This window comes from Palaemon carinicauda, chromosome 1 (genome assembly GCF_036898095.1).
Source record: "Palaemon carinicauda isolate YSFRI2023 chromosome 1, ASM3689809v2, whole genome shotgun sequence".
NCBI lineage: Eukaryota > Metazoa > Arthropoda > Malacostraca > Decapoda > Palaemonidae > Palaemon > Palaemon carinicauda.
The window spans coordinates 209,167,353-209,184,348 of record NC_090725.1 but is presented as its reverse complement, the minus strand read 5'-3'; the positions used below and the strand labels follow the sequence as shown (position 1 = coordinate 209,184,348).

The 16,996-nt window shown below is 43.7% G+C and overlaps 1 protein-coding gene across 1 annotated transcript in view; it reads left to right on the top strand.

The window, feature by feature from the left end:
- Positions 1-16,996, top strand: part of Synj (synaptojanin) — a 392,031-nt gene that overhangs the window by 178,067 nt on the left and 196,968 nt on the right. Inside the window, exons 5-6 of the mRNA XM_068387313.1 lie at positions 499-663; positions 16,462-16,615. Of these exons, the coding sequence (XP_068243414.1) occupies positions 499-663; positions 16,462-16,615 (319 nt within the window). The remainder of the gene's footprint in view (positions 1-498; positions 664-16,461; positions 16,616-16,996) is intronic.

Genomic DNA, 16,996 nt, shown 5'->3' with positions numbered 1-16,996 from the left:
TTTGTAGATCCATTGTAACAAGATATGATACTGTACTAAATAGTTTGAAATAGTAAAAATTTTAACTTTTTTTGTAAATCAAGTTCTGTAAAGTAAAATATCTATAGTAGAGAGGAAAACTAGATCAATCTTAACTTTTATATGAAATGATTTTGAAATGAGAAGATTTTTTCTTTGCTGGGTACTATTGTGCACAAGGAAGAAAAAACTGTTTCTTAAACATTTATGAAAATGTCATTGCTGTGATACAGTAGGTGTTAAGGTACAAAGGAAGCCAATACAGCTTGTAAATATCCAAGTGGTTAGTTTACCCAGCATTAATGAATTGTAAACAACCAATCTTATGTTCAGTCTTTGGACTTAAGTTGTTATTAAGGATTTTGTATTATGCATTTGAAGAGGAAGTAATTATCAATAATCCTGATAGGGTGGGATTTTGTATTTGATATTGAAAACAATGTAGTGGTTATGTAATATACATTAATGATTTTTTTTCAGGAACCGCATGTTGCACTTGCACCTAAAGAGATTTGGAGTAGATTGTCAGCAGTGGCTGTTGAAAATTATGTGTGGCAGTATTGAATTTTCTTCCATGTATATGAATAATCACACACCAAAAATACTCATCATATCCAGACTTAGCTGTGAACGAGCTGGAACAAGGTACTGGTACAATATATTCTTTTTTTTCTGGCGTAAATATAAACCCTCTGCTATTTATAGGAGTATACTTTCGGCGTAGCTGAAAGACGAGCCATGATATATTTAGTGAGGGATAGCTATCCCATCCGCTAGTTAGGGGGGGGATAGACTGTCTACCTCGCTCACTCGCACCTCTCGGCTGAGTAACCACTTTACTTTATGGCTCGGAAGAGGTCAGACATGATGCCTTTCTCTCCTGCAAAGACTTGCCTTGATTGTTTTTCTGTTTAGTTTATTCTTGTGTGTGTGTTTTTATCTCATACATATATATGCGTGTATATATGTATATATGGAAACATACTCTTATGTTGTTGAATACTTGTAACTTTAATTACTGGTGACAACGTACCCGGTGGACTCCGCCGTAAGGGAGTTGTCATTGTGTTGATATACCTCCCCTACCGTCCTGCCCTGTCCCTGCATGGGTGGTCAGCAGTTTCCAACACTCCCGTGTGTTTGTTCAGTACATGAATTAAAATTTATAACACTTCCACTCCCTTTCAAGGAATTGTTTTACAAGGAAGGTGACTTATTCCCCGAATAGTTCAGTAATGCAATGGCGTTATGAATTGTAATTCATCACAACTTTTATTTTCTTTTCTACAGATAACAGTGACGTAGAAAGCAAGACCAATGGCTTTGGCCGCTCAGACAATGTCCTGGGCTTCCTGTGGCAACTCGTGAGTTGCCCACCTCACGAGGTATCACTCATTCCCGACCTTCAACTTGAACAAGGCTAGTTGATAGGAAGCATAGAGTTCTGCCGGGAGGTTCGCCTCCAAGGGTTGGAGAACCTTCCCTTACGAGGGAGTGTTAACCTTTCCCATAGTTGGACTGCTCCCCCTTCCGAGGGAGAGCTTCCCTACTTCAGCCGTTCAGCAACCTTCCTTCTTTCGGGAAGAATTGCTGACAGCTCGATGAGATCTGCTTCTGCTGTCTCGTCACCGAAGACTGTGCTTCTTCCCCTTGAGCTGGGTAAAAGCAAGTCCAAGGCTTGTTCCTCCTTCGGGGGAACTTCTCTCTCGTTCGCGAGAGAGATAGTTACGCCTATGCTTTTTCCCATAGAGCTGGGAGAATGCTTGTCTTAGTCGATGTCCTCCTTCGGGAGGACATCTCTCTCGTTCACAAGTGAGATTATTACGCCTATGTTTTTTTCCCATAGAGCTGGGAGAAAGCTTGTCTTAGGTGATGTCCACCTTTGGGAGGATTTCTCTCTCGTTCGCGAGAGAGATTGTTACGCTTACGCTTTTTCCCATAAAGCTGGGAAAAAGCTTGTCTTAGGCGTTGTCCTCCTTCGGGAGAACTTTCATCTCGTTCTCAAGAGAAAACTTATATTCAGCTTTTGTGTTAGAGCTGCGGGTTGTTGCAGGCGCCCAGGAGTTTGCTGATCCACCAGGGTCAGTGGCAGAGCTTTCTCCAAAGCAGGTTTCCCATTCGGAGGGAACGAGTCTCTCGTTCTCGAGAGAAGACCGCCTTTGGGCATCAGTGGTCTCCCCTTATCCTTATGGTTCTCCTCCAGGGACAGAGTGAGAGTCCTGTCTTAAGGGACGTTCTCCTTTGGGAGAACAAACCTGCCCAGCGGAGGAGGTATCTTTAGAACTGTATCAGTCTCCCACTCGGGCGGAGTCTGCTCAGCGTTCCTCTTCGGAGGATCGTAGGGTGGAAGGGTTTGTGACCCCTCTTCATCAGCTGGTTCTCCTCACGGTGATTGTGAGCTTTGGGCTCTCACCATGTTGATCTTGCGGGTTCTCATGACCTTAGGAGTCCTTTGGGTCTCCGTCGTGTTGGACTTTCGAATTCACACAACTCGGAACCTTTGGGTTTCAGTTACGCTGAGCCTTCGGGCTTTCGTAACGATGGTTCCGCAGAACCTTCGGACTCTCATACCATTAGTTACACTGACCCTTCGGTATCTCGTGACAAGGAAACTTCGGTTTCCCGTTGAGCTATCCCTTCGGGGTCTCGCAACACAGGTTACGCTGAACCTTCAGGCTCTCTTGCATTTAGTCACGCTGAACCTTCAGGTTCTCTTGCATTTAGTCACGCTGACACTTCAGTGCCTCGTGACAGGGAAACTTCGATTTCCCGTTGCACTGATCCTTCGGGGTCTCGCAACTCAGAACATACTGAACCTTCGGGTTCTCGTGACCCTTGTCATCAAGAGTCTTACTCTTATGACAGAGTGTTTTTGGAATCTCGTCTTGTAGAGCGTTTGCGCTCACGAGTCCTACGCTACGCTGAATGTGTGGGTTATCGTAGCAGGGAGTTTCTTTCCTTATCACGCGACCTCTAGGGGTTTATGCGATCACGCTGAACCTTCTGCTTCTCGTGAAACTAGTCAGTCTTTGGACTCTCATCGCACAGAATGTTCGTGCACGCGACCAACCCTACGCGCGCAACAAACACTGAGCGTATGACCAACTGTCCGCTCGTGACTATCATCATCGAGAATTTTACTCTGACAGAGAGTCTTCGGACTCTCGTCACGCGAAGTGTTCGTACACTCGCTATCATCGCTATGCGCGTAACCAACTCTATGCGCGTGACCATCATCATCAAGAGTTTTACTCTTATGACTGAGAGTCTTCGGACTCTTTCGCGCGAAGTGTTCCTGCGTGCTCAATCAGCCCTACGCGCGCGACCATCCCAGTGCGTGTGACCTGTCATCAAGAGGTTTACTATTTTGACCGAGAGTCTTCGGACTCTCGTCGCATGAAGTGTTTGTGCACGCGCGATCAGCGCTACGCACATGACCATCGTCATCAAGAGTTTTACTTTTATGATTGAGAGTCTTCGAACTCTCGTCACGCGGAGTGTTCGCACACGCGATTAGCACTATGTGCACGACAATCGTCATCAAGAGTTTTTTCTCTAATGATAGAGAGTACTCGGACTCTTGTTGCGCGGAGTATTCATGCCGCGTGACCATCTCGGTGCCCAACACCAACTCTACATGCGACCAACTCTGTGCGTGCGATCAGGCTCACGCAGCCCACTTCCTGTTTTTCCATCGCCTCAGAGACAGCAGTCGCCCACTCGACAACGCCCAGACCCTATCCCTAAGGGTAGGCCTGTGCCGCTCTTGCCTGCTGGGATGCCTCCCACAGGCAAGAAGGTTCAGAAACCTGCCGAGGTTCCTAAACCCTGAGGGATGCCTACTGCTTAGGGGTTTCCGTCTCCTTACAGGTAACTATGACATAGTTCCTCTGGGTTCTGATCATGCTTCTGGTCTTGTGAACCCCGGTGGGTTCACCCAACACGATTCCTGAAGATCCCATCAGGAATCAGTGACAGAGTTCCTGCGGGTTCTTGTCACAACGATCCCATAGGGTCGTGCGAAATAGATTCACGATCCCTTAGGGTCATGAGAAAGGAATTCACGAAATAAATTCAGAACCCCTAGGTTCTTGTTGCGCCGAATCTCTCGGTTCCCATGATCCCAAGTTTTTTTTTTAAATTTGATGGTCAACCATCCCCCCCTACGGGATGGGTCTTCCAGCGAAGCGCGACTTGTTATGTCACTCTACACTCCCAGCTGATTACTATGTCACCTAGGCTGGTGTTGCCAGCACCGACCCTTTCGTTTTCAAACGAACCACTGTCTTCTTCCTTCCACCCTCCCACTTCGAGTGGGTGGATTAGCAGGTGGCTTGTGATTGAGAAACCCTCAACTGCTGGGACGGAAATTAGCGGGGAATGAAAAATTCGTTACATTCACAGTTCATTTCCCCTGGCAGGCCTTGCCTAAATTAGACGGTAGTTTTCTCGCTAACGAGGAGGCGTTCGATGGCAACTCCTTCGGGCAAATGGTCGATGGCAATCTATGTCTGGTCTTGTTGAAGCAAACCCCCCACTTATGAGACTTCACCCTTTTCGGGAGAGACTCATTCCTAAGAAGTTTTACAGAACTTCAACGGGTGTTGTTAATACTTCATAAAGGCCGTAAACCTTCCCAGAGCATAGGCTCTATCCAAGAAAAAACCGTGAGGTTATTGTCTTAAACTCGGGTTCTACCGCTTAATTGAGTCAGCCGCTCCCGTCAATGTACCTCGGGTACAATGACTTACCGTTTTACACGATAAGAGCCCGAGACTTTTTATTCTACCCGTACAGGGTTATTGTCTCAAACAATTAGTCCCAAAGAAGCAGAGTTAGCTTACGTTTTAGAACGATAGCAACAGCGTGGGCAGCTTTTCATTATGTTTACGAACATTTCAAACCCCGACCACAGGTAACCAGATATCCTTGTCTGTGTATGAACACTGGCTAGCCCCTCCCATATAGAGGAGGGGCAAACCAAAGGAGAAATGATCGCTTCTATAACTGTATATTTTGTTTGAGAACATGCGCTCTCATTCAAAAAATTATTACAGCTAGTTAACGATCAAAAATTCCTTGGGCAATAATGTTGCGATTCGTCGGACGTATATCACTCCCGTAAGCGGATTCATTTCAAACGTTTCCTGGAGGCAGAGATTACGCATGCGCTAGTGCAGATGGGCAAGTATATATGCATGCAAGCGATCTTTCTGCTAATAATGGCTATGTACATCTTGCAATTAGAACTCCATTCTATTTAGTTGTATAGCTATATCCCTTACTGAAACCAGGTTATTCAGTGCATTACTTGGCTACTTTCCTGTAACCAGACATATAGCATTTACATTCTGCCTTCTTATAGGCACTTTTTCGTTTCTCCCCATCGGAAGTCTTAGTCTCCTACAGTGACTCTGACCGGAAACTTCTCATAAGCATATCTGTAACATTCAATAAAAATGCTAGTTTACCGATCGGAGATGGAGAAGTATGACGTTTTCATCTTAAGAAGGAGGAATCTCTGTTACGAACGTTTTCAACGTTCTCCAACTGAGTTTCGAACAAGACTATAAGTCGAGCTATGCATGTATGCTTGTCATGCTCACAGTTTGGTGTTACTACTCCGTAGTAGACTTATGCTTATTAGCCATCCAACAATAGATTGAAGATATGTCTCAATCTCTTCTTGGTGTTAGTTGGATGCGTTCAGCAATTACCGTCCAGTCTTCTGTGCATAAGGCGATCTGTATGGAGATTCGCTCATGTAACATAAGCTGTACTGATTAACTGGTTTACCGTTTGGTATTGGTCTTATTCGGCCAACCCCCACTAGATTGGTGGCAGTTGGAGGGAGGATAAGCTCTTCCCCTTCATTACAAGAACGTGCAAATAGTTGCACGTTTCGACATCAACTCAAGATGTGTTTATTGCTATGCAATCCCCCCCCACCCCCACCCCACCCCCACCCCCACCCCCCGCTGGGCGAACCGCGGATGGTGGGTCACAGATGAGACCTACATCTTGTATCCAACAAAGCCTTAACTTTGTGAGGTCCCCCGACTGTGGTCATGCTCGCAGCGGGCCTGAACTTCAGGCTCCCGCTCGACCGTTCCCCAGTCCTGGAACACCAGGCCCTCAAAGAAGATGTATTCCAAGATCGGTGGGGCAGCGTACAGGTGTACGCTTTTTCCCCCATTCGGTCTGGTGAGAAAGTCCTCAGCTAAGTCAGGATAAGCAAGATCTTATCAATGACTCCAATAGCTTTGCTATGGCATCACGCAGAATGGTTCCCGGACCTTTTGCAGCTCCCAACGGAGTTCTGAGCGATCTTCCTCCACGACACGATCTTCCAAGCAGTCACATGCTAACACTTTCCAAAGCCGTAGCTTTGCTTTGCTTCACCCCTGGAACGGTCCTACACCTCCTCTCTCAGAGAGGCCTTTCGCAATAAGTTGCGGAAAAGATGTCTAGGTACCTCAGACACTTTTCAGCGTCGGTCTTCCAGGCGAAGTGTTCGGTACTTTGTGACTGATGTCATGGAAGGGGATTCTCTCCCATCGATACCTTTACTTATACAAAGTTTGAGATAACTTGTCTCCCGTCGGATGTCAACCTCCTCCTGGGAACGCGGTTCAGGACTTTCATTCCATGAAGGCCCCTCTCTACGAACCTTTATGCCAGGCAGCAGATCGCTTCCTTACATGGAAGACGGCCCTTTCTACTCACTTGGGCTTTGACCGAGAGAGTTAGTGTGTTGTATGATCCATCATCTATCTCCTACTTTAGGAGACAGGGAGAAGTAATCCTCAGCGGCATCCCTGAGTTGATTGCCGAAACTCTAAATCCGATTGTGCTGTACCCTAGGTGCAGCCCATTCTGGATAGAGAGTTTTCGTTCGGTAACCGAAGACCCTTCAGCTGGGGTTTTGCCCTGTGAGGAGTGTGTGGTGTTACCTTAAAAGAACGACACTAGCTCGCCCCCGTGTGTCGGCACTGTTGACCAGCACGGGAAAGGTCAAGAGGAGGATCACAAGGATTTCCTTCCCCTCTGGGATTGGAAGGCTATTAAGTTTGCTCTTAATTTAGACCCTCCTCCATCCTAGGACCCAGACCCAGAGCTTATAACGTCGGTGGCGTTGCTACATCCCTGGCATTCAAGAAACTACTCTGTGGTGCAGATACTGTAAATGGGCATGTGGAAGCGTGAATCGACCTTCATGGGCTACCACCTGCAAAGACATAACCCACAGAAACATGGAGACCTTTTCCATCGGTCCTGTGGTGGTTGCACAACAAATGGTCTAAACACCTCAGGCTCCTTGATGGACAAGTAGCAGAGCGTTGAGGGCTGAGGTTACCCGGGTTAGCCTGTGGTGATTGAGTAAGAATGACTGGCTCCTTTCACCTTCTCCCCCTTGGGAAAACAGCTCCACAAGCCTCAGTATAGCTAACCTCACCTCGATGCAGGTAAAACTCATTTCCCTTGTGCCTCCTAAGTATAGAATAATACTTTGTTACATCCCCAATACCTTTTTGAGGGAGGGTATTGGGCAAGTCTCTAGAACACTAGGTTTTTTACTCTAATTCCTATGTTAAAGACAAGCCACACTATTAGTTCCACTCACACACAAGCTTCTGCAGGCTGCTATCAGTGCATTACCTTATATCAGAACTTGATTTTAGAGAGGGTATGGTTCCTCCATCTATCGATCACAGATTGGAATAGAGAAGACCCTGGGTCATGACCAAGGCCAGTTGGTGAGGACTTCCTCCCTCCTAAGAGTAAGTCACCCCTATAATTAGTGGAGGGTTTGTATTTACGCCGGAACAAATAACAAATTTGGAAGTAATTTGTATTTTTCCTAGTATACAAACCTGGAGCTATTTATACAAATTGGCCCGCCACCCTGTCCCCCGAGAAGTCCTGCCATAAAGCAAAGTGGTTACTCAGCCGAGAAGTGTGAGTGAGTGGAGTAGCCAGTCTACCTCACCCCCCACCCGCTAACTAGCGGATGGGGTAGTTATCTCTCACTAAGATTATCATGGCTCATCTTTCAGCTACGCTGAAAGTATGCCCCTATTAATAGCTCCAGGTATGTATTCTACGAAAAATACAAATTATTTCCAAATTTATTTCATTTTCATTTGCAGCAGATGAGGACATGAAATGGGTAACAAATTAGTGTGGGATGTTCACAGATTTTATCAGAGCTATATTCCATGAAATCAGTGCTAGGAATATTGTATGCTTCTTGTTAGATCACCTACCTAAAGACATTCTTCTCAAATGTGTTCCATCCAATGAATTACTGAAGTATATCCATACAAAATCCAAACATTGTCTTGCAAGACTATCACTTTATTGCAAGAAAAACAAAATTAAATATTTTACTAAGATTTTGTTTTTATTTGGAAGGAATATTGACTTGATTAAATTTTTCACAAATCTTCTCAGTCTGTCCCTTGTAACACATCAAGCATATGTTTCCGGCATCATTGTAGAAAGTTTTAGCCATTTTATCTGGGGAAAAAAGGGTTTTTCACTGCCATAGATGCTCTTCAGAAACTAATCTAGTTTAGGAATATTGTTTAAATATCTTATTTTTAAATATTTAACTTAGCCGGTGAATATATAATAGCTGCAACTCTGTTGCTCGACAGACACATACATAAAAAACTCGCGAGCGATCGCTATGCAGGTTGCGGGTGTGCCCACCAGCGCCAACTGTCGGCCAGATACCACTCTCGGCTGTAAACAAAACCTTCAATTTCTTCTCTGTCGACGTGTCGACAAGACGTACTTTTACTCGCTGTTGAACCTGGAGTTTTTCCCATCATATTTGGTGAAGTATTTTAATTTGGTTTGAGCTTTCGCAGTACAGGTGTTTTTCTTCAAATAAATCCTTGAACTCGTTTTTGGATAGATTTAATTTTTGATGACAGAGAGTATGGACTTTCTTTGACTTTTAAATGGCCGACCCTTCCCTTAGACGGAAGTGTGTTTAGGCTTTTAGCAATTATCTTATCACGTTATAAATTAATTATAGATTTTCCTCTATATATTTTATATCTCACCGCCTTTATTAGGCCTCTTCGATTAACTTTCCATTTATGATAAACATAAAAATAAATTTTAATGTTTTGTTTATATGCGACCTTTCCTGAGAGTAGGCGGTCCTAACTTGGAAACCGAAGTTAAACAACGTTGAGCCCTTTCAATCGTAAATAGCTTTTAAAGAGCTAATGATTTAAAACTTTTTAAATGAATATTTTTTAATAGATATTTTATGAAAGATTTTCTTTGAATAGTCTTCGTACTGTTTCAAAGATGAACTAACGTTTAGTTTATTTATGCTACGCAGTTTGCGCTCTATCGTTACGATAGAGAGAGAGAGTATCACGGTTTCACTTTGCAGAAAGAGTAAATCGATTCTGACGTTTTGTTCATTCTTCTTTCAAAGCTTAAATGTTTTAAATTCTATTTTAAAGGAACTTTTTAATTGAAAAACCTTTCAGTTTTTTCCTTTGGTCAAATAACATGTTTTTTTGACGAAACGTAAGTGGGCTCTTCTCTTAGGTGCGAAATCAAGAGAGAGAGAGAGAGAAAGATAGAGACGGAGGGAGAGAGAGGAGAGAAAACGTTCCGTTCAAGCGGGTAACGTTGTTCTCGAGTTACTCTCGTCCCTAGTCTCTGTACGGGGAGATAGGATAAAACGTTTTTAGTTTTTTATTCTCGTCCCCAGGCAATGTACGGTGAGAGATTGAAAACGTAGTTTTGAATGAACTAGTGTGTAGTCTCTTCCCCAGCCACTGATTTTTTTATCTTAAAATATGTTTACTGTTTTTTGCTGGTATTAATGTGCTTGCATTATACGACTGATTTCGCAATTACTACCTTTTGATGAGGGTAGAATTGCATGCTTCAGGTAGAAATCAGTAAAAGTTTCGATTTCAGTGAAATAAGTGCAAAACAGAAAATCGTAGTGATAAAGTGATATTGCGCAAAGTGTTATCAGTGTTGCGACCGAGGGTTCGTCTGTTCGTGCCTGTCGTTCGCCTAGTCCGGGACCTCTTGCAAGCTCCCAAGCCCAGGGGAGAAGTAATGTCGTACGACTTATGGGTTCGAGAGGCCTTGATCAGCGAACAGACGTTCCCTCTATGGTATCGGGTGTATCTTACCAAGATCACCCCTACCATAAGGCGAGAGAGACGATTTTCTCCTCGTCATCCGAAGGCTTTTCGCATAAGAAACCTGAAACAAGGTTTCGAGGCCCTTAAGCGAAAGTCAGTCCTTTCAGGACAGGTCCAGCGTCCTGGTTGTAGCCATTAGGACAGCTCTGACCCTATGCAGTCATCGGAAGACTGCTCGCCGCCTAACAAAAGCGTAACACAGACTCCGAGAGTCTTTTTGTTGGCAAGGTTTTGCGGTCTCAGACGTTACCCTCGTCTCTTACCGCAACCATTTCCGTTGATCCTAAATGGGTTGTACGGCAAGACATGCAGAATAAGCTTGCCTCCCTTATGGAAGACTATTCTGCCGATAAGTCCGTTGAGCCTAGCCGTTTATCTCATCGAGATCCTGGCTTTCAGCCACCCTAACGTTCCTTTGTGCGTCCTGTTGACGTTGGCGTAGCTAAGTCACGTCAGTCAGGTTGTTTAGAACCACACTCGATGCGGTCTCGTGTGGATTTTCAGCCACATTTGGACGTTAGGCCACTTGCTGATGCTCCTGTTGACGTTCAGGACGTTCGCTAATAATCGGAGTTGACTTGTTTTGACGCTGTGCGTCATCCTCCGCATTCTAGAGTTGTTTTGACTGCTCAGTCTAGGCGGTCAAAGCAGTCTCGAGTGGACGCTGTGCGTCCTCACGCACCTGTTGTTGTTGACAGTTCACAGACTGTCAAGCAGTTACATGACGTTGCGTCCTGGTCTCTCGCACCTGTTGTTGTTGACAGTTCACAGACTGTCAAGCAGTTACATGACGTTGCGTCCTGGTCCGCTACTAATGCACCAGTGCGTGTGGACTCTGCTTGTAAAGCATTGCCACCACGGTAGGTCTCTCCCTTGCTTGAGACTCAGCTATTATCGGACAAGGTTCCTTCAGATGAGGAAGTTGCTGTTCCCCCTCCTACTGATATTCCCTTGAGGACTCTGGCAGATGGAGAGGAGCCTAAAGCTGCTTAGCCCTCTATGGACTTTAAATAAATCATGCTGATTTTTAAGGATCTTTGTCCGGATCTTTTTGTAACTGCTGCTCCTCGTTCGCCTAAACGTCAGAGCTTACACTAGGCCTAGCTACTTCGAAGCCGTTGTTTTATAAGCTAGTGCTCTCTCGCTCTCCTAGAGAGCTTTACGTTTGCTAGGCGACTGGTTTATCACCAGGAGGAGTTTGGGGGATACAGCCTTTGCTTTCCCTTCTTTTAAACTGGCTTATAGAGCGAGAGTCTGATATGACACGAGAGAAGTTCTCGGCTTGGGAGTTCCTGCCTCTGCCCAGATAGACTTCTCAAACCTCATAGACTCTCCCTGGCGCCTGGCCATGAGACGCTCCAAGATTTTACAGGTCTACTTCACAGCTGTTTTCGAGCCTTTGAAGTTTTGCTGTACAATTATGTCATGCATAAACAAGGCTTTCAGGGATGGCTCCAGTGATCTGACAGCCACGTTCTCTGCAGGAACAAGTCCCTCAGGGATGGCTCCATGATTTGGCAGCCATGTTCACTGCAGGAGTACGTAAGAGGCAAGTGCGCTCAATGTGTTCATTGTCAAGACAAACTTCACGATGAAGTCTTCCAGGCTGTCTTGACAGCATTTATGGAAGGCGACTGGATGGTCTCTCTCGACCTTCAGGGGGCATACTTCCACATTCCTATACACCCGGATTCCCAACCGTTTCTGAGGTTTGTTTACAGGAATGTGGGATACCAGTTTCGAGCTATCGGGGATCCGAGCCTCCCTGTGCTTGGACGACTGGCTTCTCAGAGCATCGTCCAGCCTTCACTGTCTGCAGGATCTACATTGGACGTTGAGTCTGGCCAGGGAGTTGGGACTTGTGGTCAACCTAAAAGTCCCAACTGATCCCATCCCAGATTATTCTATTTTTGGGGATGGAGATTCGCAGTCAAGCCCTGCTCGAAGTCCAACTAATGCTGAAAAGAAAACGTTTATTCAGTCAGGAGTTGGAACAGTCTCGTAGGGACTCTCTCATCCCTGGAGCAGTTTGTCTCACTAGGGAGACTACCCCTTCTGCCTCTCCGGTTCCATCTAGCCTCTCACTGGAACTAGGACAAGACATTAGAGACGGTATCATTCCCAGTCTCCGAACCAATAAAGGCATGCCTGAATTGGTGGGACAGCAATATCAGTCTGAGAGAGGGACTATCCCTAGCAGTCTAGAACCCAAACCACGTGTTGTCCTCAGACGCGTCGGGTTTGGGTTGGGTGCGACCCTGGACGGTCGGGAATGCGCTGGTCTGTGGACCTCAAGTCAGAAGAGCATGCACATCAACGGCAAGGAGCTATTAGCAGTCCACTTGGCCTTGATGATATTAGGAAGCGTCTTCGAAACTAAGTGGTAGAGGTCAACTCAGACAACACCACAACTTTGGCGTACATCTCCAAGCAAGGGGGCACACACTCCTTCACGCTGCTCGAGATCGCAAGGGACCTTCTCTTATGGTCTAGAATTCGAGGCATCTCCCTGTTGACGAGATTCATCCAGGGGGACTTGAACGTCTTGGCTGACTGTCTCAGTCGGAGGGGTCAGGTGATACCCACGGAATGAACCCTCCACAAGGACGTGGGCAAGAGTCTTTGGGCTTCTTGGGGTCAACCAACCATAGACCTCTTTGCCTCCTCGTTGACCAAAAGGTTACCAATCTTTTGCTCTCCAGTCCTAGATACAGAAGCAATCTACATAGACGCGTTTCTACTGGATTGGTCTTTTATGGACTTGTATGCATTCCCACCATTCAAGATAGTCAACAAGGTACTGCAGAAGTTTGCCTCTCACGGAGGGACAAGGTTGACGTTGGTTGCTACCCTCTGGCCCGTGAGAGAGTGGTTCACCGAGGTACTTCAATGGCTGGTAGACTTTCCAAGAAGTCTTCCTCTAAGGGTAGATCTGTTACGTCAGCCCCACGTAAAGAATGTCCATCAAAGCCTCCCCGCTCTTCGTCTGATTTCCTTCACACTATCGAAAGACTCTCAAGAGCTAGAGGTTTTTCGAAGGAGGCAGTCAGTGCGATTGCAAGAGCTAGGAGAGCTTCTACCATTAGAGTATACCAGTCGAAGTGGGAAGTCTTTCGAGACTGGTGCAAGTCAGCATCTGTGTCCTCGTCCAGTACCTCTGTAGCCCAAATCGCAGATTTTCTTTTACATCTGAGAAAGGTTCGCTCCCTTTCAGCTCCCACGATTAAGGGCTACAGGAGCATGTTGGCTTCGGTCTTTCGACATAGAGGCTTAGATCTTTCCAACAATAAAGATCTCCAAGATCTCCTTAAGTCTTTCGAGACCTCTAAGGAACGTCGTTTGGCAACTCCTGGATGGAACTTAGACGTGGTCCTAAGGTTCCTCATGTCAGACAGGTTTGAGCCATTACATTCAGCCTCCCTGAAGGATCTCACCCTCAAGACACTTTTCCTAGTGTGCTTGGCTTCGGCTAAAAGGGTCAGTGAACTTCATGCCTTCAGTAAGAACATCGGCTTTTCTACAGAAAAAAAGCCACTTGTTCACTTCAACTTGGTTTCCTGGCCAAAAATGAACTGCCTTCTCGTCCTTGGCCTAAATCTTTTGATATTCCTTGCTTATCAGAGATCGTAGGCAACGAACTGGAAAGAGTATTATGTCCTGTTAGAGCTCTTAAGTTCGATTTAGCTCGTACTAAGTCATTACGAGGGAAATCTGAGGCATTATGGTGCTCAGTTAAGAAACCTTCATTGCCTATGTCAAAGAATTCTTTGTCATATTTTATCAGATTTTTTTAATACGAGAAGCTCATTCTCACTTGAATGAGAAAGACCGATGTTTGCTTAAGGTTAAGACGCACAAAGTTAGAGATATAGCAACCTCCGTGGCCTTCAAGCAAAATAAATCTCTGCAAAGTATTATGGACGCGACTTCTTGGAGAAACAAGTCAGTGTTCGCGTCATTTTACTTAAAAGATGTCCAGACTCTTTACGAGGACTGCTACACACTGGGTCCATTCGTTGCGGCGAGTGCAGTAGTGGGTGAGGGTTCTACCACTACACTTCCCTAATTCCAATATCCTTTTAATCTGTCTCGTGAAATGTTTTTAATATTGTTTTATGGGTTGTTCGGAAGGCTAAGAAGCCTTTCGCATCCTGATTGATTTGGCGGGTGGTCAAAGTCATTTCTTGAGAGCGCCCAGATTAGGGGTTTGATGAGGTCCTGTTGTATGGGTTGCAGCCCTTGATACTTCAGCTCCTGGGAGTCTGTCAGCATCCTAAGAGGATCGCTGGGCTCCGTGAGGAAGACAGACTTACAAGGCAGAGTAATCGTCTAAGTCAACTTCCTCACCAGGTACCTATTTATTTTGGTTTTGTTATATTGATAACTGCCAAAATGAAAAAACTCTTAGCTTATACGCTGTAAACATAACTCTGGTCTCTACCCACCTCCTTGGGTGTGAATCAGCTATTATATATTCACCGGCTAAGTTAAATATTTAAAAATGATATTTTAATTATAAAATAAATTTTTGAATATACTTACCCGGTGAATATATAAATTAAATGACCCTCCCTTCCTCCCCAATAGAGACACAGTGGGATGAGAAGAAATTGAAGGTTTTGTTTACAGCCGAGAGTGGTATCTGGCCGACAGTTGGCGCTGGTGGGCACACCCGCAACCTGCATAGCGATCGCTCGCGAGTTTTTTATGTATGTGTCTGTCGAGCAACAGAGTTGCAGCTATTATATATTCACCGGGTAAGTATATTCAAAAATTTATTTTATAATTAAAATATCATTTTATAGTCTTATGGTAAGAAATTATGTATAGTATTCAAGTAAGTTGAGCAATGAAGATTGTTTTTCTTATTGTTTTTCTTACATCATCTAGCTTTTGTGGTGTTTACCTTTGAATTATAATGTAATCTTTCTAATAGGGGATAAATAAGATGGGTGTTTACATTATTCGATAAAAGATCCCAGATATGGCAACTGAGGAATGTTATAAGATGGGAAAGAGCTAGATACTTATGCCATTTCAAGTATAGAAATGGTGGTTATTAACAGGTTCCTGAAATATCAGATTGCAAGCATGACACACTCTCATAACATTTATATAGCTAAGCTGTCAGATCATGTTTGCATCCAAACCCCTCCATCTTCAGCTAACTGCTGAGAAGCTCTTGACTGAATGTTGCAAGCAAGAGGATATTTAAAGTTTTCTCAGTTGTTGGTCTTCCCATGATTTTGGAGGTAAAAGGATAAACCATGCAATTTTCAGTTTCCAAATAGTAAGTCTCCTACATACAAATGAGATAATTCGAAGAACATTTTTAAGTTCAGCATGGTTTAGTTTTCCAACTTTTAACCCTATTCCATTACAGTACTCTAAATTGTTTAAGTAGGTTGGTCTTATTAGCATAGCATAGTTAGTAGACATATGTATCTTGAATTCATAAATTTTTTTTGCATTACTGAAGTTCTTATATTTGAGTTTTTAAGTTTGAGGTTCTTATCCGGGAGACTTATTGAACCCTATTAGGAATGGGGTGTGAGCAGAGAAATTTCCAGTATTACAGCCAATGTATTTGATACAAATTTGTTTCTATATAGAGAAATTTCTGGTATTGGATCCAGGGTTAAACACAGTTAAATGGTTTTGAGCCTTATGGGTTAGAATTGTCAACCAAAAATCTTATTGCAGCGTTATTTACGGCATTTGAGATTCCAAGTTCCTACAGATAATCTAATTGCCTAGTTTTTAGATGTACAGTACAGTATTATTTTTTTTTTCAAAAGTTTGAGGTATTGCATATCTAAAGCTTTGGTTTACAGTCTTACCTGGGCTGACCTATACAGCATTGTCCTGACTGTCACTCTCTTCTCAGCAGCTAGGAAGTGTTTTGACAACTGATTTAAAGGGTGGGAAGGTATGACGGCGTGATGATTGTAAAATTTTATTATTTATAATAGAGACTTCCCAATTGGCATTTCCACTTAATAGCTTATTCTATTCAGAGGTGAATACGGAAATATAGATTTTAGTTTAGTGTAAAAATCATATTTTTAGGTCAATGTAGGATAGGTCTCTCATTTATACAACAGAAGCTTGTTGTCTAATGTCTTAAGCATTAGGTTTTGCCTTTTTAAGTATATTGAAAAATAATCAGTCTAGTATTTGTTTTAATTTTCATTACCTATTTATGGTACTTTAATTAATCCAGCTTATATTTTTATTTTCATTTTCATAACAGATTTATAGTGCGTGGAGTTAACGATGGAGGCCATGTAGCAAACTTTGTTGAGACAGAACAGTTTATTTACATTGATTCTATGGACGATTTGGTTCTCTCATATATACAGACCCGTGGCACAGTTCCCCTCTTCTGGGAACAACCAGGACTAAATGTAAGTTACTTGACTGTTGTTTTTGTTTTTCCAGGTTGGTTGACGGTGTCCCCTAGCATTTTATTTTATTGTTTGTTGTCAAAGTTTGTTTTCAATGTTGCTTTATATTAGATATTTTATATCTAGAATCTATTAGATACCATGTTGAAATTACAAGAAAGTTGAAGATCAATTCATATAAAGCTGCACCTACATATTCTCATTTTGACATGTCAGTAATGTGACTAGGTGACCACTGCAAAAATGTGAATTAGAAGTAAGATGAACAAAGAATGAACAATTGACAAGTATTGGCAATATAATTTATAATGGTGGAATTGATAAAGATAAAATAAATGGTAATGGAGATAAATTATGAAAATGAAAATTGGTTTGCTGAAA